This window comes from Acipenser ruthenus, chromosome 3 (assembly GCF_902713425.1).
Source record: "Acipenser ruthenus chromosome 3, fAciRut3.2 maternal haplotype, whole genome shotgun sequence".
NCBI lineage: Eukaryota > Metazoa > Chordata > Actinopteri > Acipenseriformes > Acipenseridae > Acipenser > Acipenser ruthenus.
This window is the reverse complement of record NC_081191.1, coordinates 54,572,562-54,596,993: the sequence shown is the minus strand read 5'-3', so window position 1 is coordinate 54,596,993 and position 24,432 is coordinate 54,572,562. Positions and strand designations below refer to the sequence as shown.

General features: G+C 42.3%; 1 protein-coding gene across 5 annotated transcripts in view; it reads right to left on the bottom strand.

Moving 5' to 3' along the window:
• si:ch73-173p19.2 (V-type proton ATPase 116 kDa subunit a 1) overlaps positions 1 to 24,432 on the bottom strand; it is a 233,250-nt gene that overhangs the window by 132,393 nt on the left and 76,425 nt on the right. For all 5 annotated transcript variants that reach the window (XR_009319820.1, XM_059013885.1, XM_059013891.1 and 2 more), the window contains exon 6: positions 11,592 to 11,713. Coding sequence is in view for 4 of the 5 variants with exons in the window: in XM_059013885.1 (XP_058869868.1) it covers positions 11,592 to 11,713 (122 nt within the window). In the remaining variant the exon portion in view is untranslated. The remainder of the gene's footprint in view (positions 1 to 11,591; positions 11,714 to 24,432) is intronic.

The following is a 24,432-nucleotide window of genomic DNA, read 5'->3' as shown; positions in this document are numbered from 1 at the left end:
ATTATATGGAAACTTCTGGAAACTATAATAAGATCCAAAATGGAAAATTACCTATATGGTAACAATAGCCTGGGAGACAGTCAGCATGGTTTTAGGAAAGGGAGATCGTGTCTAACTAACCTGCTTAATTTTTTTGAGAATGCAACATCGACAATGGATAATTGCAAAGCATACGACATGGTTTATTTAGATTTCCAGAAAGCTTTTGACGGAGTCCTGCATAAAAGATTAATTCTCAAACTGAACGCAGTAGGTATTCAAGGAAATGCATGCACATGGATTAGGGAGTGGTTAACATGTAGAAAACAGAAAGTACTGATTAGTGGAGAAACCTCGAAATGGAGCGAGGTAACCAGTGGTGTACCACAGGGATCAGTATTAGGTCCTCTGCTATTCCTAATCTACATTAATGATTTAGATTCTGGTATAGTAAGACGACACAAAAATAGGAGGAGCGGCAAACACTGTTGCAGCAGCAAAGGTCATTCAAAATTATCTAGACAGCATTCAGAACTGGGCAGACACATGGCAAATGACATTTAATAGAGAAAAGTGTAAAGTATTGCATGCAGGCAATAAAAATGCATTATTAATATCATATACTGAAATTGAAGAAGGGAACTATGAAAAAGACCTTTATGTTGACTCAGAAATGTCTTCATCTAGACAATGTGGGGAAGCTATAAAAAAGGCCAACAAGATGCCTATATATATTGTGAGAAGTGTTGAATTTAAATCAAGGAAAGTAATGTTAAAACTTTACAATGCATTAGTAAGACCTCACCTAGAATATTGTGTTCAGTTCTGGTCACCTCGTTACAAAATGTATATTGCTGCTCTAGAAAGAGTGCAAAGAAGAGCAACCAGAATTATCCCGGATTTAAAAGGTATGTCGTATGCATCTATTGAATCTATTCAGTCTTGAACACAGAAGACTATGCGGTGATCTGATTCAAGCATTCAAAATCCTAAAAGGTATAGACAATGTCGACCCAGGGGACTTTTTTGACCTGAAAAAACAAACAAGGACCAGGGGTCAAAAATGGAGATTAGATAAAAGGGGCATTCAGTACAGAAAATAGGAGGCACTTTTTACACAGAGAATTGTGAGGGTCTGGAACCAACTCCCCAGTAATGTTGTTGAAGCTGACACCCTGGGATCCTTCAAGAAGCTGCTTGATGAGATTCTGGGATCAATAAGCTACTAACAACCAAATGAGCAAGATGGGCAGAATGGCCTCCTCTCGTTTGTAAACTTTCTTATGTTCTTATCAGAAACGTAACGTGTTATAACATGTTTTAAAGGGTATTTGTCTTACAAAATTATAATTATACACATTATACACATTGTAGTATTTCTTAGGGGTCAAAAAGTCATAATAACAATGTTTTTTTCATATTAATTTGTAAAGAATGTTATTATACAGCATTGGATTAATCCATTTGCCACTGAAAAAGCAGGTAATGTGAATATCTATATAAATAATTAATGTGAAGCATTTTTGTAAATGTTTGTGACAGATCGAATTACGCTTGGTGTTAGATCTCCCTCCCGACCTGTGAGGGCACTAGGTAAAGGGAACAGAGTACCCTGGACTAAAAAGCATGACAATTTATTCCCGTGGGTAGGTGGAAGTCAGCCGGCTAGAAAAGGGACGGCGCTACGGTACCCGAACGGGAAACGGCGTGGCATCCGTGGATTGGAGAAGCGGATGCGCTCGTTAACCAAGGGGTCATGAGGGATGGTATAAAATAGGGGCATAGCAAAGTAATCTGTTCCGTTATAAATGGTTAGGTCAAACCTAGAAGGAGAACCCTGTGATACCGAAAAAGGGAGTGTTGTGTTTTGTTTGTCTGTCGAAGTAAAAACTGTTTGTTTGTTATTTTAGATTGCTACTAACACGATCCGGAGCTGTCGCTATTCAGCCAGCATCGAACCCGGGCACCAGCACTTTCCCTTTGTTCACGGGGAACTGTCTTTGCACCACGAGCACTAATATCACTCACTGTAAATTGTGTTTGTGCATTTAATAAATCAATAAACACCCTTGCACCTGGAAATCATTGTCAGTCTGTTTTGTATCCGCTCTGCACTGCACACACCTGTAATCACTCACCACTTTGCCACAATGTTATAAATGTAATCCAATTTAAACTAAATCTGTGTGTTGCAATGTCATGTCTTCCACATGTTTTAACTTCCTTTCTATATTACAAATCAATGTATTTAAACGGTCTAGCATATTTGCAGGATTAGATCCACCGTGAATTGTATTGAATCTACTAGCCCTGTGTCTGCACAATCTGAGCTGCCCTGTGACGTATGATCAGTCATATCATCGACACTGCTGTCAATCACTCGTCTGCTTGTAAACATGCCTTTTAAATGTATCCCGTGTATTCTTAGCAGAGTTTCTACACACACTAATCATGTTATATATATATATATATATATATATATATATATATATATATATATATATATATATATATATATACAGTATATGCATATAGCGTATTTGAAATACTGTTCATGCTGCACATTTCTAATAGAGACTGAAGTTACGATTTAAGATGTTATAAACTGCAAGGCTTGCATAACGTTCTGTCTAGTTACTTCTTCGAAATGTATAGATCTCATGCATCACCCCATTTGTTAGTAATGACTAATTCAAAAGAGCTATGTTTTCCTGACACATACCACTAACCAATCATATTATCTATTTTTTGTGCATCAGCATCGTGGGTAAAGTTTTGCAGTACCGCTCCCAAAATTTGACTTTTTTTAAAATGCTCAGAGTGTCCGATTATCATGCTGTCGGGATGCAGAAAGTTTAAAAGGTATTAAATGTATTAAGAACAAAATTGTAGGTGTCAAATAATTTGAACAGGGAGGCTAGGTCAAAACAGAAAGACAGCAACTGAAAATGGCTGCGCCACGCACTTCACTCAGCGTCTAAGTCTCAAAATTCAGAGTGCCGCTTGTCCTTACAAAAACTTTTATACAATGAAATCTACTAAGAAAATGTTCTTTGTGCAGAATGTAATCTAGCTGAACTTTACAATTCAAAGAATGATATTTTGTGAGATTTATATAATATTTTGATAAATAATTATTAGGACAGGTTTCATTGTCGCTTGCGATATGTAGTGACTTGAGAGCTCTGTAAACATAAAACTACTCAAACATACTGAAATAGTTTAAGGCAGACGTGTAGTGGAGAAAAAGTTGCATTCGAAATATATTTGTTTTGCAATTGATGATTACTGGGATAATCTTGCATCAATTTCAAAACTGCTACATTCACGATTCGCACACGCACAAGCGAAGAAAGCACCTTTACTGTGTTGTATATCACATTGTTTTACACTGATTCAATATTTTTAACTGAACAACAACCATGCCAACTGAGAAATGTGTCAATTAGTACAGGTGTTTATAAAGTACTGTGTTACTTCAATTAGTACAGGTGTTTATAAAGTACTGTGTTACTTCAATTAGTACAGGTGTTTATAAAGTACGGTGTTACTTCAATTAGTACAGGTGTTTATAAAGTACTGTGTTACTTCAATTAGTACAGGTGTTTATAAAGTACTGTGTTACTTCAATTAGTACAGGTGTTTATAAAGTACTGTGTTACTTCAATTAGTACAGGTGTTTATAAAGTACTGTGTTACTTCAATTAGTACAGGTGTTTATAAAGTACTGTGTTACTTCAATTAGTACAGGTGTTTATAAAGTACGGTGTTACTTCAATTAGTACAGGTGTTTATAAAGTACGGTGTTACTTCAATTAGTACAGGTGTTTATAAAGTACGGTGTTACTTCAATTAGTACAGGTGTTTATAAAGTACGGTGTTACTTCAATTTGTACAGGTGTTTATAAAGTACTGTGTTACTTCAATTAGTACAGGTGTTTATAAAGTACGGTGTTACTTCAATTTGTACAGGTGTTTATAAAGTACTGTGTTACTTCAATTTGGCGCCACAACGTTTATTTTAAATTGATCAAAATGACTGTGGCCCTTAAACGAGGGTGGCAATTATACAAGGGCGGCCTTTATTAATAATACTATGCTTTACAAACGCTGCAATATTTTTTTAAATGATTTAAGGTATTTTAGAAACGGCACCATGAAAGGCTCTGATCTGCAGCACTATACTCGTGTGTTTTGAAGGGCTTGAATACAGTACATTTACTGACAGTTAACAAGAGCCTATTAGGTGGGAGTTGGGAGGTCAGGGGAGTACTGTACCAGCGAATCAGGGGTGTATATTGGTTATTATTATTATTATTATTATTATTATTATTATTTATTTCTTAGCAGACGCCCTTATCCAGGGCGACTTACAATCGTAAGCAAATACATTTCAAGTGTTACAATACAAGTAATACAATAAGAGCAAGAAATACAATAACTTTTGTTCAAGCAAAGTACAAGTGTGACAAACCACAATTCAATAATACAGCAGATAATAGTGATAGTTACATCAGGATATGATTAAATAGTGATAGTTACATCAGGATGTGATTAAATACAAAGTACTACAGGTTAAACACTTGGCAGATTACAGTATTCTGAAGTACAGGATTAAGTGCAGTAAAATAGGGGGCAGATAAGAGCAAAATAAAGCACATCTAAATGAAGGGTGATGGTGTCCCAGGATACAAACAGAGGAGTTCTACAGGTGCTGTTTGAAGAGGTGAGTCTTAAGGAGGCGCCGGAATGTGGTCAGGGACTGGTTGCTATGTGGCGGGACTAGAAGAGGAGCGACAACGATAGTTGAGTGTGATGCAGTTGTTTTTCTTAACGAAAAATATTACCTCTCAATATCTGTTTGATTTCTGTTAAAACTAAAATATATCCTACTCTTTTTTTTTCTCACTAATTTACCTGCTTGTTTGTAATTTCTCTGTAAGAGAAACTGAAACTAAATCTTCTCATAGATAGTAAGCAAGTTTTTTTATATATATAATTGTACAGGACTGAGTAAAATTCCAGCTGAATAAAAAACAAAACAACTAAACCCCCTACAAGAAGATATCTTCAGCCAGCTTTCGGATAGCGCTTAGAGTGACCAGCAAAGCTCGAAGTTCCTCTGAGTTCAAGTTTTCAGCATCCAAGCTGACGACGAGGTAAACAGACAGCCCTGGAAAAAAAGGGACGTGAAGGACTGCTGTGCTGTAAGTAGTTCATCTTGGGTTGTCTGTCGGGACTGTACTATAAAATAAAATTTGCTTACTAAGGTGGGTGTACATTAGTTTGTATTACATGCTGGATTGAGGTTGCAGTCTCTTTAGGGGTGTCATGTACATAGGCAGAGTTGCACATTTCTTTCTTTATTTTTTGAGCAGGGGTAGAAAAAACCTATACCTATACGTTTCTTTATTGAGAGCGGCGTTTATTTGAGGGCGGCGCCTATTAAAAAGCTGATATCTGAGTGAGGTGTTAATTCGAGGGCAGCGTTAATTCAAAGTAATACAGTATATGTGTTTATATACTGAAAGAGCATCTGTGTCAATGAGTACAGGCGTTTATATACTGAAAGAGCATCTGTGTCAATGAGTACAGGCGTTTATATACTGAAAGAGCATCTGTGTCAATGAGTACAGGCGTTTATATACTGAAAGAGCATCTGTGTCAATGAGTACAGGCGTTTATATACTGAAAGAGCATCTGTGTCAATGAGTACAGGCGTTTATATACTGAAAGAGCATCTGTGTCAATGAGTACAGGCGTTTATATACTGAAAGAGCATCTGTGTCAATGAGTACAGGCGTTTATATACTGAAAGAGCATCTGTGTCAATGAGTACAGGCGTTTATATACTGACACAGCATCTGTGTCAATGAGTACAGGCGTTTATATACTGAAAGAGCATCTGTGTCAATGAGTACAGGCGTTTATATACTGAAAGAGCATCTGTGTCAATGAGTACAGGCGTTTATATACTGAAAGAGCATCTGTGTCAATGAGTACAGGCGTTTATATACTGAAAGAGCATCTGTGTCAATGAGTACAGGCGTTTATATACTGAAAGAGCATCTGTGTCAATTAGTACAGGCGTTTATATACTGAAAGAGCATCTGTGTCAATGAGTACAGGCGTTTATATACTGAAAGAGCATCTGTGTCAATGAGTACAGGCGTTTATATACTGACACAGCATCTGTGTCAATGAGTACAGGCGTTTATATACTGACACAGCATCTGTGTCAATGAGTACAGGCGTTTATATACTGAAAGAGCATCTGTGTCAATGAGTACAGGCGTTTATATACTGAAAGAGCATCTGTGTCAATGAGTACAGGCGTTTATATACTGAAAGAGCATCTGTGTCAATGAGTACAGGCGTTTATATACTGAAAGAGCATCTGTGTCAATGAGTACAGGCGTTTATATACTGACACAGCATCTGTGTCAATGAGTACAGGCGTTTATATACTGAAAGAGCATCTGTGTCAATGAGTACAGGCGTTTATATACTGAAAGAGCATCTGTGTCAATGAGTACAGGCGTTTATATACTGACACAGCATCTGTGTCAATGAGTACATGTCATGTTATGGTGACAGGCCACTGTGTCACCAACTGCAAGTGATTATATAGTGACACGGCCACTGTATCAACAGGGACAGGTGTCCTTAATGCATGGAAAAAATTATATATGTGATTATAAATTACCATCATTGTATTGTTTACCATACACCAGTAAAACAATGGTTTAGTAATTTTAATATAAATTGAATAGGAACAACATTCATTCAGAACAAGTGTGGAATGTGGCTAGCATTAATTGATTGATTGAGTATCAATTAACCCCTGGCCCATGCTTTATATAGGAGCTGAAAAGACAGTTCCTTTGTTCTTTGTTCTTTATCTACCAGCTTGAAGCCTCCTCACTGTCTGTACATCCAGGGTGAGTGAACCAAATACGTGACCACCGCCTGTTTAACCGGGATCCTTGATATTTAGCATATGGATTAGTTTAGGGGCTTTTAATCCCACCTAGTGTATCTGAGTGTGCGTCAGGGAGAAGGTTCCTGCAGTGGACCTCCCTTTTAGTGGGCGCAGCGCTGAGCTTTTATTTTGTAGTTGTTTTAGCCCACTGTCTTTTGGTTTTACTTTTTGTATTACACTGTGTTTGTATTGTCTTGCCGCACAAGGATTACCATTGCTGGTACCCTAGTGGTGGCTACCTACCACTGCACCTTAATTATTGTAAATCTTGTAAATAAATCCTGCGCACCTGTGTAGCGTGTCGACCACAACTTCTATATCTCTCCTGTCTGTCAGAGAATACAGAGCCACTGATACCATATGAAGTTTCCTCTGATTTATTCTACTTTGAAGGGAAAGAATACCTGCTGATAGCACATGTTTTTAAATTTGCCTGTTACAGGAGATAACTAGTGAAGCCACAATCTGCCATATGAAGTCAGTATGTAAGGCATGGCATTCCAGACAAAAATCGTGACTGGCAATGGCCCACAGCTATGTTTGGGGAATTTGCAAAGCACTAGGAACATGTAACATTGAGCCCTCAATACCCACAGTCAAATGGGTTAGCGGAGCGCACAGTGAAAACTGTGAAGAACATACTGAGAAAGCAAAGGAAGAAAACCAAGACCTGTACTTAGCATTTCTATCATATAGAACAACACCACGAGGTACAGGTCTTCAAATCAACAGCCCAAATGTTGATGGGCAGAAGACTAAAATCTTGATTGCCTACTGTTAAAATAATCCTTGAAAAACAATTGAGGAACATGGCTATGTGATAATTGATTGTCAATTATGGTAATAAATACATCTTGTTTTTTTAAAAAGAATCCAGAGATACAAAAAAAAATGCATCTAAGGAACACCTGAAACCTGATGGAGAAAGAGATTTGAAATCCTTATTGCTGATTTACATTGGCATCTGAGTGATATTTTTGAACTAGGACTCTGACACAAAGAGTTTGGAATATTAAATGAAATAAATCCATATACAAATGACACAGTGAAACATAGAGTAGATACACTAGTATTTGAGACAAGCACCAATGCAGAAACAGTAAAAATAATTGTTAAATAGCCAACAGTGAATAAGTCACAAATCGAGAGTCACACTAGCATTTATACTATGGGTAAACATTTTTATATGCATGCATACTGTGATGGAGTGTATGTTCCGGACACTAATATGGAGGCTTTAGGGCCCTGGTGTTAGGGACATACACCCCATCTTATTAACGCTGTCTGTATTAATTGTTAGAGGGTTGTAAAACTAATTGGATAATTGTATTTTGAATAAGTGGGTAAATGCAATCAGCTGTGACTGATCAGGGTAAGGGAATAAAAACCTGTGAAGGGGTTGTAGAGGTGTACAGAGAGGAGTTAAGGAGAGAAGAAAAGAACAAAGGTACTGTGAAAGAAAAAAAAAGAAGGAATACTGTTTTGGTGGGGCAAACAAGCTTAGCTTGTCCCTGTTTATGTGGGGAAGTTCGGTGGACCAATCGGTCTAATCAAGTGTGCAAGTTTAGGGCTCCTTGGTGGAGTTAGGTTTATTTTGTTAATTTGTTTGTGACTTGTAGCTTGATTGTGGCTCGTAGGCAGCTGTGGCTGTCACAAGCCAGAGTTCCTAATGCGGATAAGGCCGCACTGCTAGACACGCCTATATCCCCAGGACATACCTTTGGGCCAGCCGTGAAGATCTTGCAGAGATCCCACCGGGAACGCGAAGCGTCCCGGCAGGTGGCCGCGTTGCTCCCTCCCCGTGCTCCCAAAAAAGATGGAGGCTTTCACCCCATCCTAGACCTGAGGCTCCTCAACGGGTCCTTAAAAGAAAGGAGGTTCCAGGTGCTAACTCACTGTCACATTCTCCAGTCTGTCCGGCCAGGCGACTGGTTCACCACCGTGGACTTACGGGACGCGTACTTTCACATTCCCATTCGTCCAGAGCACAGGAAGTATCTCTGCTTCTCTTTTCAGGGAAGTGTTCTCAAATTGCGTGGACACTATCCTGGCCCCCCTGTGGCTGCAGGGGATCAGAGTAATAGTTATTATTATTATTTATTTCTTAGTTGATCTGTTCCCAGTCGCGAGAGGGAGCACTGGCCCACTGGCCCACGTGACGGTCGCGACAGAGCATCTGGCGAGGCTGGGCCTCACCATCAACGATGCAAAGAGTCGGCTTACACCGGTGCAGTGCACTACGTACTTGGGGCTCCAGCTGGACTCTAGTATGATGCGCGCATACCTTTCAGAAGACAGAGTTGCAGCTATCCAGGGTTGCCTCCCTGTTTCGACAGGGATCGCAGGTCACTCTCCTTCTGTTGGATATGATAGCCGCAGCCATATCGGCCATTCACTGGGTCTGCTTCGCATGCTCCCTCTACAAGCGTGGCTCAATGCGTTCCACCTCAACACCAAACGCGACAGACACCTGACGGCTGATCATGTCTCACGAGTGCTCGGCAGCGCTACGCTGGTGGAGGACGACCTCTCACCTTCGCGAGGGTGTGCGGATGGGAATAGTGTTAAACCGCCAAGTGGTGACGACAGACGCCTCCAACTTGGGTTGGGGGGCGGTCTGGAAAGGCAGAGGAGTATTCGGATCCTGGCCAGATCGCTGGACATCCCTGCATAAAAACATGTTGGAGTTGCAAGCGGTCTCCCTTGCTCTCCACCACTTCCTTCCAGTGCTGAGGGGTACACATGTGTTAATCCGGATGGACAACACGACAGTTGTGGCATATGTCAACCACCAGGCTACTGACATGGGCTCAGAGGAACTTGCTGTCCATGCGGGCGACGCAAATTCCCGGAGTGGTGAACTGGGCAGCGGACTTCCTCTCCAGGGAGGGTCTGCATCCGTCGGAGTGGCAACTCCACCCTCAGGTAGTGGAGTGCATTTGGGAACGGTTCGGGAAGGCGCAGGTCAATTGCTTCGCCTCGGCGGAGATGACGCATTGCCCCCTGTGATACTTCCTCCACCACTAAGGTGGTGCACTCGGCGTAGACTCCCTAGCGCACGAATGGCCCAAAGCATTTTTGTACGCTTTCCCGCCTACACCGCTGCTCCCAGCCTTTCTCGAAAAGATCTGGTTAGAGGAGGCATCAGTTCTCCTAGTGGCCCAGGAGAATCTGGTTCTCGACCCTGTGCCAGCTGTTACACGGCCAGCCCTGGGGAGATCCCACTGCGCATGGATCTCCTCAGGTCAGGCGAGAGGCACTCTTTGGCACCTGGAACGGGCAGGTTCCGGCTATGGGTCTGGCACCTGAAAGGGACCGCTGGTTAGCCCTAGGGCTATCAGACACAGTTGTGGGTAATTTGCAGAACTCTAGGGCAGACTCCACTAAGTCTTTGTACACCTACAGGTGGAGGTATTTCCAAGCTTGGTGTCTGGCTGGAAGCCATGACCCAATCTCTTGCCCTATGCCAGTTATCTTACAGTTTCTGCAAGAACTGCTTGATGCTGGTAGGTCACCTTCCACTGTGAAGGTTTATTTAGCAGCTATTTCTGCATGCCATGCCTCCACAGATTCGGTGTCTCCAGGTGTGCATTTCTTGGCTACCCGATTTCTTAAAGGTGCGTGGTGATTGCGCCCTTCCAGGAGGACTGTTCTCCCTGAATGGAGCCTTGATATTGTACTGGAGGCTCTCATGAAGGCCCTGTTTGAGCCTCAAACACTCCATAGAGTTGAAGTACCTGTCTACGAAGACAGCCTTCCTCGTGGCTATCACCTCCGCTAAGCAGGTCAGTGAGCTGCAGGCGTTGTCTGTGCACAGCTCCTGCATGCGTATTTGGGACTATGGCAGCAGGGCGTCTCTGTGCACCAACCCTGCTTTCCTCCCCAAGGTGATCACAGCCTTCCACATTTTCTTCGGTGGAGGATGAGAGATTGAATTTCCTCTGCCCAGTGCGGGCATTGAGATGCTACGTGGCTAGGACAAGAGCTCTGCGTCAGTCTGACCAGCTCTTTGTCTGTCACGGGAGGGTAGCCGCACACTCCACTAGAGGGTTGGCTACATCTTGGGCCCTCTTCAGAATAGTGTTTTTATCTTATGAACTCGAGAATAAGCAGACCTTAAAGTTTGTTGTATGTGATTTATATAAATTGATGTGGGTTTTACAAGGCAATTATCATTCTGCATTTAAGGTTAGAATCCAAATTTAGCTGTCTTGATAATAGATCATTCTTGTTAGGCTGTCTGGAACGCAAAGAGCGTCTTTATCTCCCAAGAGTGAGAATTGCCTTCTGAACCAAAACATATATATGAGACTGATTTAACAATGCTTTGATTATCAAATATTAACGAAAGTAAATATTTGTGTTACTAACGATACCACCGTTAAGACTAACCTTTGTCTTAAATAGCTGTCAGGAATGCAGTTGTAACCTTTAAGGGAATCTCCCATAGATTGCGTTGGATCGATAATCAACTATCGGGAGTAGGGTGTCGTTGTTTATTTTCTTTTCTGTACTGTTTAGTTCATTCTTCCTTTTTTAATTCAAATAAGGCATTATATGATTACAACTTAAACTAGTCCAAATACAAATATACCTTGCACACTACAATACTGAAAAAAGACAAGATTACCCCAGTTTAAGGGACCCTCCGGCACTGACACTGCTCGTTCTTCTGCTAGTCTGTCGTAACGATGCAGCCATGGACTCTGAATCGTGAGATGGGAGCTCAGAACTGGAAAGCTGAGATTCTGCCTTTTGAGAAAAGAAAAAAAGAATCACACAAACGTACACACACTGAACACTCCAGATTCAAATGCATGTCAGTATGTCTGATATTTAGGTGTAACAGAGTCTCACTGCTTAAATGATTTCATGTAAAGACAGCTCATGCATTCAACTGCTATTTGTTAGAAATAGGTGAGAAAGGTAGCACATTTACAGCTGTTTAAAGTTACACCTTTAATGTCACAGTTTAATAAGGCTCTGTGGCAGGATGGCTTGCAGTGGTGAGGTGTGGTGACGTCACGGACCAGGAAGTAACAGAAACCAAAACAATGGATGGGCGGGTAAAACTGAACGCAACAGCGTTCAGCTGATTTGATCAAATAAATAAACAAAACAAAAGATTTAAACAAACAAAACACAACAAAAGGGCACGTTGGCCAAACAAATAGAAATAAACAAATAAGCGTGCTGGTTTTACCCCAGCACGATACTTAGCAGTTGTTTCTCTTATTCGCCTCGCTCTCTCCGCTCCCTGTACTCTCCTCTGTACACTCTCCACCGCAGCACGGACAGCTGTAGGTTTTTATACTCTGGCCGAGGGGTTAACTAGCTATTAATTATCTTATTACCCCTCGGCCACAGTCTGCACGGGTTTAGTAAGGATGCGTGACTGTCAGCTAGTTAAATAATCATTATATAACAAATAACAAAAATCGGCTTTCCCCGTAATAAACAAATCATAATAAATAAATAAATAAACAAAGGGGCGGACACTCCGCCACAGGCTCAATGACTAATTTCCTTATCAAACATTTCACTCAATAATACAGTTATATATTTATAAAATGGATACTCTTGTTTTAGTATTTTTAGTTTGCATTTTACTGACTAGTCGTCTTTGCACAAGTGAAAAACGTTATGTTACTTACCGTAACCCTGGAAGAGAAGACAACCAACATACTTATGGGATATGCCTGCCTATTGGTAGGTGTTTACTGAGCGCTTTCTATCATGAGCTGCTGATAGGCCCCTTCCTGGGGCGACGTCCTCGGTCCCGCCTACCGAGGGATCAAAATAGTCATTTTGAGCCATTTCTCTTTTTGATCGAACCTGTGAGGGCGACCGATGCGACCTCAAAAGGTTTGTTGGTTGTCTCTTTCAGGGAACCAGGGTTACGGTAAGTAACCTAACGTTCCCTTTCAATTCAAAGACGACCAACAACATACTTCTGGGAAAGTATACCAGAGCAGTCGCGAGGGAGACAGAGGGCATAGAGGGATGCGTCAGAACTGCATAACCCAAGGTTAGCGGTGCGAGCGTGCAACCTCAAGGACCCTCGTGCCTACTGAAGGCAAGGAAGGATCTATCACACTAAGGTGATAGAACCTAGAGAAAGTATGTGGCTTAGCCCAGCTAGCCCCGGTACAGATATGGAACAGCGAGGCCCCTCTGAAGAGGGCCTAAGATGTAGCCAACCCTCTGGTAGAATGCACGGTTACCCTCCCAGGTGGGGGCAAGCTGGCACTATCATACGCAGTCGATGTCAATAATCCAGTGCGACAGTCGCTGCTTCGAGAGGGACTGTCCTAGGGTCCGTATACCGTGACAGACAAAGAGCTCATCAGAATGACGCAGAGCTCTTGTCCTATCCACGTAACACCTCAATGCCCGCACCGGGCAGAGGAAGTTCAATCTCCTATCCTCTTCCGAAGAAAAAGGAGGTGGATGGAAAGACTCCAGTTCCACAAACTGATTCATGTGGAATGCTATGATCACATTAGGGAGGAAAGCAGGGTTTGTACGTAGTGACACCCTGCTGCCATCTTCCAAAATACGCTTGCAGGAGCTGTGTACTGACAGCGCCTATAGCTCACTGACCCGCTTTGTGGAGGTGATAGCCAAGAGGAAGGCAAAGTGGAGATACTCCCTGTGCGCTGGACGAATAGGGATGATGAATATGCATCCTTTCGGTCCACCGTTATAAAACATTCACCCGGACGGACAAACTGGTGAGTATGTCAGACACCAGCGTCTCGTTCTCTTCCGTACCAGAGTACAGGAGGGGAGCATTGAGGCTATCTGCCAAGACGCCTTGCGTTCTTGGTGTGAGCACTGCAGCAATTCCTCTACCACTGGTCCAAAGAATGGTTAGGGGAGGTAGGGCTGCTTCTGAAAGAAGGAACCACCTTCCTATGAGGCTGCGATCGAAATCACATCATGGACTTCCTCAGCAATGCTGACATCCGGTTCTGTAATATCTGGGGTGACCCCCGTGCAGGCGGGGTCAGCTCCGGGGCCAGCACTATCGACTGAGCTGGGGGTCAGAGCAAGGGCTTGAGCCTGCTGCCAGGCCAGGGGCTCCCAACGCTGTGTATGGCTCAGCCGTGTTAGCAGGGGACATTGTGCAGGACATGCAAGCGTGGAATTTAGCCATACTTGATGACTGTATGGCCCCAAGGGTGCTGTTTAAACACCAGAGGGTGTAGACCTGTGTATTGAAGCACCCAGGCACCAAGGGTGCAGAAGCACCGAGGACACAGTGAGGTAGAATACAGTACTGGTGCACCGCAGGTGTTATTGACATGCTAGGGTGCTGAGGACCGAGGCATGGAGCGTCTAAGCACTGAGGGCACAAAGCATAGAGAGGCGCCTAGCCTTTAACCGCATGTAGTCAACACAACCCTGGGTAGCACATAGCATACACTGAGGTGGATACACAGGCTCGAGTGGCTATGGTAGGCAGTCAGGACAGCAGTACAGGGAAGTACACGGTGCTGCACTAGGGTGCAGCGTGGCGATATCCTGGTTCTGGACCGGGTGCAGGCACACAACGGGGCAGTGTGTAGCGTATAACGGAGTGGAGCACAGCTGCGGTGTGTTATACAGGAAGAAAAAGTGTACTGCTTTTTTTTTTTTTTTTTTTTTTTTTTTTTTTAAACTGCAAGGCAGTAAAAGAAAAACACACATACACGCAAACAGCAAAGCTGTGAGGGTAAATAGAACAGACACCATGGCAACAAGGGTGAACTGAATTTTTAAGCGCACTGAGAGGGTGCAATAGCAGAGTCAACTCCACAGTGGGGCGCAATAGCAGAGGAAAACAGAAAACAGCGAGCACTGTAAAGTTAGAAAAGCAGACTACAATCGCAGCGCAGTTGTGCAGCGTTTATAGCGGAGTTCACAGAAGCCGAGTTTCTGATTCCAGGGAAGTGGCAAGCCTGCTTTCAGCAATGAAATTGCAGGGGAACTCCAGAAAACTTGAGAGAGAGCTGTTTCACACAGTCTCGATCACAGCAACTGGACAAGGGTGTCTAGCCTGGACTACGTACAGTCACACAACTGGGGCAGAGCGTAGCCTACATCGGAGTGGAGCACCATCTACAGGCAGAGGGCATCGAGGCACTGCGTGCACCGAGCACCCGAGGGAGCCATGTGCACCGAGGTACTAGACACCTGCGTACCGAGCACCATGCACACTGAGCACTGCGCTTGCACCAGGCACCACACGCACCTGGTACTGTGCGCACCACGTGCACCGAGTACTGCATGCACTAAGCGCCGCGAGCACCGTGTGCACTGAGGCGCTATGCGCAATGAGGCACCGAAGTACCATGCTCACCGAGTGCACCAAGCACCATGTGCACCAGGCACTGTTTGCAGAGTACCGTGTGCACTGAGTAGCACGTACACTACATACACAGAGTACCATGCAGCACCGTATGCACATGCACTGAGCGCTGTAAGCAACACGTTTACCAATCATTGCGTGCACTAAGGCACTGTGCAACCGAGGCCCCGAAGAATCATGCACACCAAGTGCAGTGAGCACTGTGTGTACTGAGCACCGTGCGCACCAAGGCACCGAAGTACCAGTAGGCTGAGCGTGCACAGAGGTACCGGAGTACCGGGGGGCAGCTAATGCAGCGGTGCCTACCCTGACTATGTGTAGTCACACACCTCATCAGCACGTAGAATATACCGGTGGGACACACAGGCTGAAAAAACACCGCGGTGGGTGAAGAAACACAACAGAGAAAAACAATAGGGGGAAAAAAAACACACTTTATTTCTTTTATAGACCCGACACACCAGGGTGGGCGGGCCGAGGTAGCCGGCGAGGTCTACTCAACAGCGGGGCAGGTCAGAACACAGCCCCGGTGGAGGAATTACACGGCTGACTGGCTGTTTTTTTGTTTTGTTTTTATATACTGCACTGCAGCTAATTTTCACAGCACAACACATGCAAAGCGAGGTTGTGTGACAGGGTCAACAGACATGCAACAACAATAGTATAATAATTTAATATATATTTTGCCCAACTGTGCACAGAGCAGTCGGCAAATCACTCAACAGCGGGGATACAGCAGAGCCTAGCCCAATAGTGTAGGCTGATAAGACGCACACACCTTTAAATAACACTGCACAGGCAGTTGCTCACATACAACAGACAGTAAGCAGTAAAACGGCATAGAAAGCACAAGAGCTAGAATGGAGCCGCTGATTCCAGGAAAGCGGCAAGCCAGCTTTCAGCACGTATGCAGGGGAACTGCAGTCGACTCAGAAAAGCTCTTTCAAAATACGCTCAGTTGTAAACACAGATGTCTTACCTTACCATCTTGAGAGGCAAAAAGAGAAATGGCTTCTGTGGGCTGACTATTTTGATAGGCGGTAGGCAAGACCGAGGACGTCACCCCAGAAAAGGGCCTATTGGCACCTCTGATATAAAGAGTTCAGTAAATACCTACCAAAAGGCAGGCATATCCCATAAGTATGTTGTTGGTCATCTTTGACTAAAACGCTTCAAAGCCCCTTTAACACAGACTAGTTATTACGGCTCAAAGCCGGCATTGAAGGGGCATGTTGGGCTATGTGAATTGCCTATACCAGCACAGAGTCAATGTATTTAATGACAGCTCTGAACCACCTTAGTTCAGAGTCAGCACAGACCCATCTTAACGGCCTGTGTGAATAGCTATAGTGGGCATTGATTAAAAGGCAACATCCCTCCTGACTGTATACCAGATGTACATATACAAATACATCACTGTGTTGGTGTTCCCTTACCCAAGTCAGGCGTTCACACAAGCATCCTTTATATAAAGCAAATATCCACCATATTTTTGCTCTTGCTGTAGCCTGAACAGCTGGAATCTCACTCTTTTAATGATACTGTATTGCCACCTTCACAATAAAATGCGAGACCTACAGTGTGCCTGAAGTTCCTGCAATTTGGCACTTAACAGGTTGCTATATTGTATAATATAATTGAATATTAAAAGAAATAAGTGCAGCCAAATCCACTTCTTTGGCCAAAGTGTAATTTTCTTTCTGTTGCCATGAGAACAATCTGTTGGCTGACAGGTTTGAAAGTTGGTGTCTCATGATCCCTTTGGCTGTGTGAAAGGGTTATGCTGGTATTGTATTAATTTTCACATCTTTATGTTTTTTATTTTCATTTATTTTGTTTCTTTTCTGCTCTTTTCCATTCTTGCCTATGTGACAAACTAGGGACTCAAACCTCTGAAAGCTTAATGTCCCATTTGTGGGTAATTAGCACATACCCACTCATTGTAATGTGACCATTAAGAGACCATTCACACTTTATCAATCAGGGGTGGAGTCCATACTCCAAAATGGTTTGAGTGAATCTCAAACCAATGCAACATGTTTTTCTGTTCTAGGTGTTTTCCTTAAATGTACAGTACTTTCAAATAACGTATTGCTAGTACAATAAAAAGACAGGTCTTATGTAAAAGTTGCAAGTTTTGTTTTCCTATTATGTAACATTTTAACAAGTTCAATATGTTTGCTGATATGCTTCAGGCATGTTTTACATGTTTGTATTACTGGTCACTTCTGTTGCCTGAACCAAGGTTAACATAATACCCTAAATGTTTTGGTAATCTTTCTATAAATATCTATTAGTTAAAAAAAATACAATCGTTTTCTGAGAATCTCAAACAATGTATTGATTTAACCTTTTGACTGCTGTGAATAGTGCAGCTGGCAACAAGGGAAAGAAGGGACTAGTGCAGCTGGCAACAAGAGACCCCATTGGGGCTGGCAAGGGTTAGCTACCCTTGTCGGCAGTATCCAGCTCTGTGTTTACAGGATGCTGGAGACACCCGCCCAAGGCTTCTAAGAAATTAAAGAGAAAAATACTCCTAGAGTCTGCAAGAGCGGGGGCGGAAGATGACTCAACGTTGGACAACACGGTTAACGACTTAGGAACGGAAACGGATATGAGTATGGAGAGTACTTCACAAAAGACTAGTTCAAGATCTGCAGTTAGCAAAGACAAGGAACTCCAGGTTTGTGTCTGCGGCTGGAGCAAGGCGACAACGGTCAGGGGTTTGAAGATTCATCAAGGGAGAATGAAATGCTTGAGGGAGAAGGGACAAGGGCCTCGCATTGATCAGTACTTCTTACGAAGTCAGTCAAGTCAGTCGAATGAAATCCAGCGACAGGATGCAAACCACAGTTCGCAGGATATCAGCACCCCTGTCATAGACGTGAGGAGGACTTGCATAAACACAGTTAGTGATGAACACAGTTAGTGATGAACCTAATGATCCTTGTGAACCCGGTCAGACAAACCAGCATAAGAGAGAAAAGAACCTCAACGGGCACAAGCCTGGAGTTAAATGGCCAAGAGCTTGTGAGAAAACGGCATGGGACACAGTAAACACAGATCTCTGCTTTGCATTGGAAAGGTTAAGTGGAACAGTTGAAAAGAAGCTGGATAAATTTGGGGACATCATCTACACATATGGAAGCGAGAGGTTTGGAGTTGAAAAAAGGAAGGAAAAAGTACAAACTATTCTTGGAAAGTCTAGACGACAGCAGGAGATTGAACGCTTAGTTAGAGAAAGGAGGCAGCTGAGGAAGCAATGGAGAAGAGCAGAACAAAGTCAGAAGGAGGGACTCAATCTCTTACAAAGGGTCATAAAAGATAAGCTTGCAACATTGCGCAGAGCTGAGCGCCTACGGAAACACTTCAAAAAAAGGAGTGTGCGAGAACTAACTTTTATAAAGACCCATTCAAATTTGTGAAGTTATTCACCAGTGAGAAGAATGGCACACTAAAAGCATCTAAGTTTGAGCTGGAGAGATATTTGGAGGAAAAACATTCAAAAAGGCAGGAGACAGCCCACCTATCAATCCACCAGAATACCAAATGGAGGACTGTGCACCTAAGTGGAAAAAAGTAGAGCAAGCTGTGAAAAAAGCAAGGGCTCCATCATCTCAAGGGCCTAATGGAGTTCCGTACAGAGTGTACAAGAGTGCTTCAGAAGTTCTACGGATCCTGTGGAAATTGATGAAAGTGGCATGGGAAAAACAGGTTGTACCAAGGGCATGGTGCCGAACAGGTGGAGTCTTTATACCTAAAGAAAAAGATTCTACAAGCATCAGTCAGTTTCATCCTATTTCCCTATTAAACGTAGAAGGCAAGATTTTCTTCAGCATTATTGCTCAGAGATTGTCAACTTCGCTGTTAAAGAACTGCTTCATTGACACTTCAGTACGAAAAGCAGGCATTCCAGGTTTCCCAGGATGATTAGAACAAATCAATGTGATCTGGCAACAAATTTTAATCAACTAAAAAGGAGAGGAAGGAGCTCCATGTGACATTCCTGGATTTGGATAATGCATATGGTTCAGTGCCACATGAACTTCTTTGGCCAGCATTTGATTTTTTCAGTGTACCGATGACAATAACAAATTTAGTGAAAGCCTACTTTGGAGATTTGCAATTTAGTTTTTCAACTTCAGAATTCATCACTACATGGCAATGCCTAGAATGCCTGGAATAATGGCAGGATGCACCATTTCTCCACTGGCTTTTACCATGGCAATGGAAGTAATCATTAGGGCATCAAAATGGGTAGTGGGAGGAGAGCGCTTGGCTTCTGGAATGCGACTACCACCAATTCGAGCATACATGGATGACATGACAACCATGACTACAACAGTAGCCTGCACTAATCGGTTATTGGGCAAATTAACCAATAACATTGAATGGGCACGAATGCAATTCAAGCCCACTAAATCAAGGAGCATCTCTAATTAAAGGTAAAGTATTAGATAAAACCTTTATTAAATGGTGAGGCAACACCAACAGTGTCTGAGAAGCCAGTGAAGAGTCTTGGGAGATGGTACGACGGGGATCTAAAGGACACAGTTCGTGTGGGAGAAGTTGGACAACAAGCAGTGGAAGGGTTGAAGAGCATAAACAGCAGCGCCTTACCAGGCAAGCTAAAACTCAGTGCTTTCAGTTTGGTCTACTGTTGAGGTTGCTGTGGCCACTGACTGTCTTTGACAACAGTAGAGAAGCTGGAAGCTTTAATCAGTTCATACATCAGGAAATGGTTTGGGAGTTCCACACTGCCTCAGCAGAATGGGACATTATGGTAAAGGAATACTGCAGCTACCAGTCTGCTCTAACGAGGGGTTTAAGTGCGCCAAGGTCAGACTGGAAATGACATTAGTAGAGACACGTGACAAATGCATAAGGGAGGCAGCACCTGTGTTGAAAACTGGAAGAAAGTGGGCGGCAAAGAAAGCTGTGGAAGATGCAAAGGCTGCCCTTTGAATTGGTGATATCATAGGGCAAGTTCAGCATGGAAGAGGGGGTCTTGGTCTCAGTTCAGCTCCTCCTACATGACACAAGGCAGCCCCAGCTCAATGGAGGAAGCTGGTAGTCAACGAGGTGCAAAAGCAGGAGGAGGGGATGAGGTGCGTAAAGACCATTTCCCAGGCCAAGCAGGGAGAATGGATGAGATGGGAGTGTGGAACAACGCAAGTTAGGCTGGCAAGACCTATGGTCAATGGAACACAGCAGGATCAGTTTCCTCATCAGGTCAACATATGATGTTCTCCCATCACCACAGAACCTAAACCTCTGGTTAGGAGAGGATCCCTCATGTCCTTTGTGTTCATCACCTGCAACATTAAGGCACATTTTGACAGGATGTAAGGTGGCTCTTAGCCAAGGACGGTTTACATGGCGCCATGACCAGGTGCTGCTATGTTTGGCCTTAGCATTGGAAGACAAGTGTAGCATGACCAATAAGTTGCCACCAGTTCCATCAAAACATTACACACACAAGACAACATTCCTCCACCCAGGAGAGCAACCACCAAGAAAAGGTGTTAAAACCAATCCTCGCCCAGGACAACTGGAAGCTGCTAGACTGGAAAATGCTGGCAGATGTTGGTCAACGGCTTATTTTTTCACCTGAGAATTCTACCACTAACCTTCGACCAGATATTGTCTTGTGGTCTGGATCAGCACGCCTTGTTCACCTGGTAGAGTTAACAGTGCCATGGGAGGATGCTGTAGATGAGGCGTATTAGAAGAAGAAACTGCGGTATGCTCAACTAGCCACTGAAGCGGAACAGCGAGGATGGAGAGTCTGGGTTTATCCAGTGGAGGTGGGTTGTCGAGGATTTGTGGCACACTCTACAACCCGGTTTCTCAGAGACATCTGATTCCGTGGCCAAGAGTTGCGTCGCACAGTGAAGAACTTATCTGAAGCAGCAGAGAGGAGCAGCAACTGGCTGTGGTTGAGACAGAAAGATTCTGGCTGGGGATCTCAAGCACAATAGAAAGAAAGAAACGCTGATGTACAGGTAAGTAAGCTGGGCTGAGTTGAGTGGGGGATGGAGGGGGGTGATGCTGGGATGCCAGAAACACCGTTGAGCCCTCTTGAGGTGCCGTGGGCTAGTCGACGAAACACAGAGGATGGAAGGTGCCCACTTGAAGACCCCAGAGATGTACCCTACTTTGCTCAGTCTTTAGCAGAAATATTTCTGATCTATGATGCAGCTGGTATCTTTTTCGCTGAAGACATTTTAAAGAAATCGTGTTGCTCTATGCAGTGTGTTCAAAATCATTTAGTGGAAGCAACTAAACCGGTTGCCAAATTTATAATGCAGTGTAACAGGTAGTGCATCAAGACAAAAGTTTGCTGTATTTATTTTAAAGTGATAAAAGTATATTTACACTATTCTTTCAGAAATGTGAATTTTAATCGGGAACTACATATTACACGACAATGGATACATTTCACGGAAATCTTGAAATCTGTGATAAATGTTTAACAAATACAGTCTTAATTATAATGTTTTAGTGATAAATACATTATCAGAAAGGAACTTGAGTCCAAGAAAAGTTTTAAGCATATACAGCACACTAAGAAATAACCTAAGCTTGTTGACCCTCCATTGCGTACTCTCACATTCCTTTGTTTTTTGCATTTTTATTTTTCTAATGCCACTTTCATGTTCTACATCTAAAGCCTAGACCTCACTACTATCTTCACTTACAACACACAATTCTGTGTCTGCGTAAATGGGATTTCAAACTCAAACACAGAGGAATTCATGACAACTGTTTGAACTAAGTGCAACAAAAGAGCAAAAACCAAATCCAAATACCAAATTAATCAATTGAATCTCATCAATGAACAAGTATCAATTGGAAAGAAATGTTTTAAGTGGCATAAACAAGTCAAAGTGTTGAATCAGTAAGAAAATAATCCAGTTTCTTGTAACTAATGGCACTCGAAACAGTGAATTATTTTACACATTCAACACTTATCGTTGTTTATCCCTTACCAAATAGCAAAATTATTTGTGTACTACTCATACTTGGAAAAATGGCCATAATCATTACGCATATTCGTTTGTGCTCGGTACGGGCCTGTTGCATATTAACAGCAAATATAGTATGCTATAGCATTTATAAGTACTGTGTGTTTAGTTTATTGTAGGCCTGTGTGTAAGGAAGTAGATGGTAATAAGTTGAAAGATACAATTTTACAGTAACTTTATATTAATGAAAAAATGGAGCATAGTTTGTTGACTTTACCACAGTTAACTCTGAGTATTATGGCCATATCTGCCCAGTTCTTTGACATGATATTAAGTGTGTTTGACTGTCAATAATAATAATAATAATAATAATAATTTGTTAATTAAAACACATTTGCAAGTTTACAGTAAGAAGCAATGAAAATAGTGGGTTATAATATAGGTTGAATAATGTTCTGGAGTGGCATTTAGGCCCAAAATCTAAGTGGATATTAATGCATGCTGCATTAACTTAACTAAAATAAAAAAATTGAGGACTAACCTGTCTTGCAACCGACTTTGCTTCTAATAAATAACTCCACTAGAACAAGCTCTAGGAAGTGTCTGCCCTAAAGATTTTTTGTTTTATGGAAACTAAATAATGGCGTTAAACTAGCATATTGTGTTACAATACATACAGAACACAATATTGTAACAAATATAAGGATATAGAGTTGGTAGGTATACAACTATCACAAGGGTGTAACTTTCTTTTGAACATTGGGGGGGGACAATTCTTGAAACCAGCTAGCCGTCCTTGTCGGGGAAAGATGCGCCTGGAATAGTATTACTAGTATTATAGAGTTATGTAATAAAGAAATTAGTATTATAGAATAGAATTAATATTAAGTAATGAAAAAGGTTAAATCATATGCAGATGCCAGCTGTTATGACTTATGAGCAAAACCCATACAGGAACTCTACTAACAAAATAGTCAAGCAAACATAAAATCAAACTTCTGCTATACTATTAAAAGAACATGTTTGAATACACCATTTCAGCGTTCAGAAACCCCAAAAGTGAGGTGTCAAAAGTGATAAATGGATATGTTATGGATGTGTTTCAAAACACTACTTTTGTCCAAGTGAACTTGTAAATGATGAAAGAAACACCAGATCAGGTGTATGTAAGGAACTGGTGGCTGCCAATATAAGCACTCCATGAAAGAAATTCCTTATGTCCGACTTTTTCCGCTTGGCAGATGTGGAAATTGTATTGCAGTCGCTATAACAAAGACGGGGAAATTATGATTATGAGAACATAGCTAGCTCGCTAAAAACGTGTAGTAGCCAGATAGCTAACGTTAACTTACCATTTACGTAAACGTTAGCCAGCTAACATTCATGCCTGGTAGCTAAACAGGTTGAAAGAGGCATGCGGTTAGCTAACGTTACAGTATTCTATTTAAAAACACAGAATTTGAACGTTAGCTAACGGTACCTAGCCAGCGGATTGTAGCATAGTTTCATGTCAACTCATGCATTTAGCGAACAAACGTAACGTAAAGTTGGTTAACGTTAGCTATAGCGAACTATAATGCTGACCGCTAGCGAAAGTTAACGACCTGATAAAATGCACGGTGACTCCACCTGATGGTTGTGTGGGATAGTATAGTCATGCACAACCCCAGGAACATAAAATACACAGTATACTAAAATGCTGTCTTCAGAAATAAACAATGTTTACTCGATGTTTGGGGGGGGGGGGGGGTAAATAAACTCAAATATAAATATTATTATAATAATTATAATGGTTGTGTCACAAAAATAAATAAATAAAGCTACCAGGTGAAATATTAGACAGTAGGGAGTCTAGGGACAATAGCACAGCCGGACTATATCCCGGAAAGTAAGGCAGACAAAATAATATCTCTCGTTCTATATATATAATACTAATTAAATTAAAATGTATACAAAATAACGTGGTGGACAGGCAACGCTGATAATAAAACAACCCTGTAGCAGATTAGAGTATATATAGACTATATACAGGGCAGACAATAAACACTTGGTGACAGGACTTTTTTTTTTTACATTACACAATTACCACTGGCCAGTAGTATTAATCTCCGTAGGGGAGATACATTTAACACCCGGGTAAACAGCGGAAC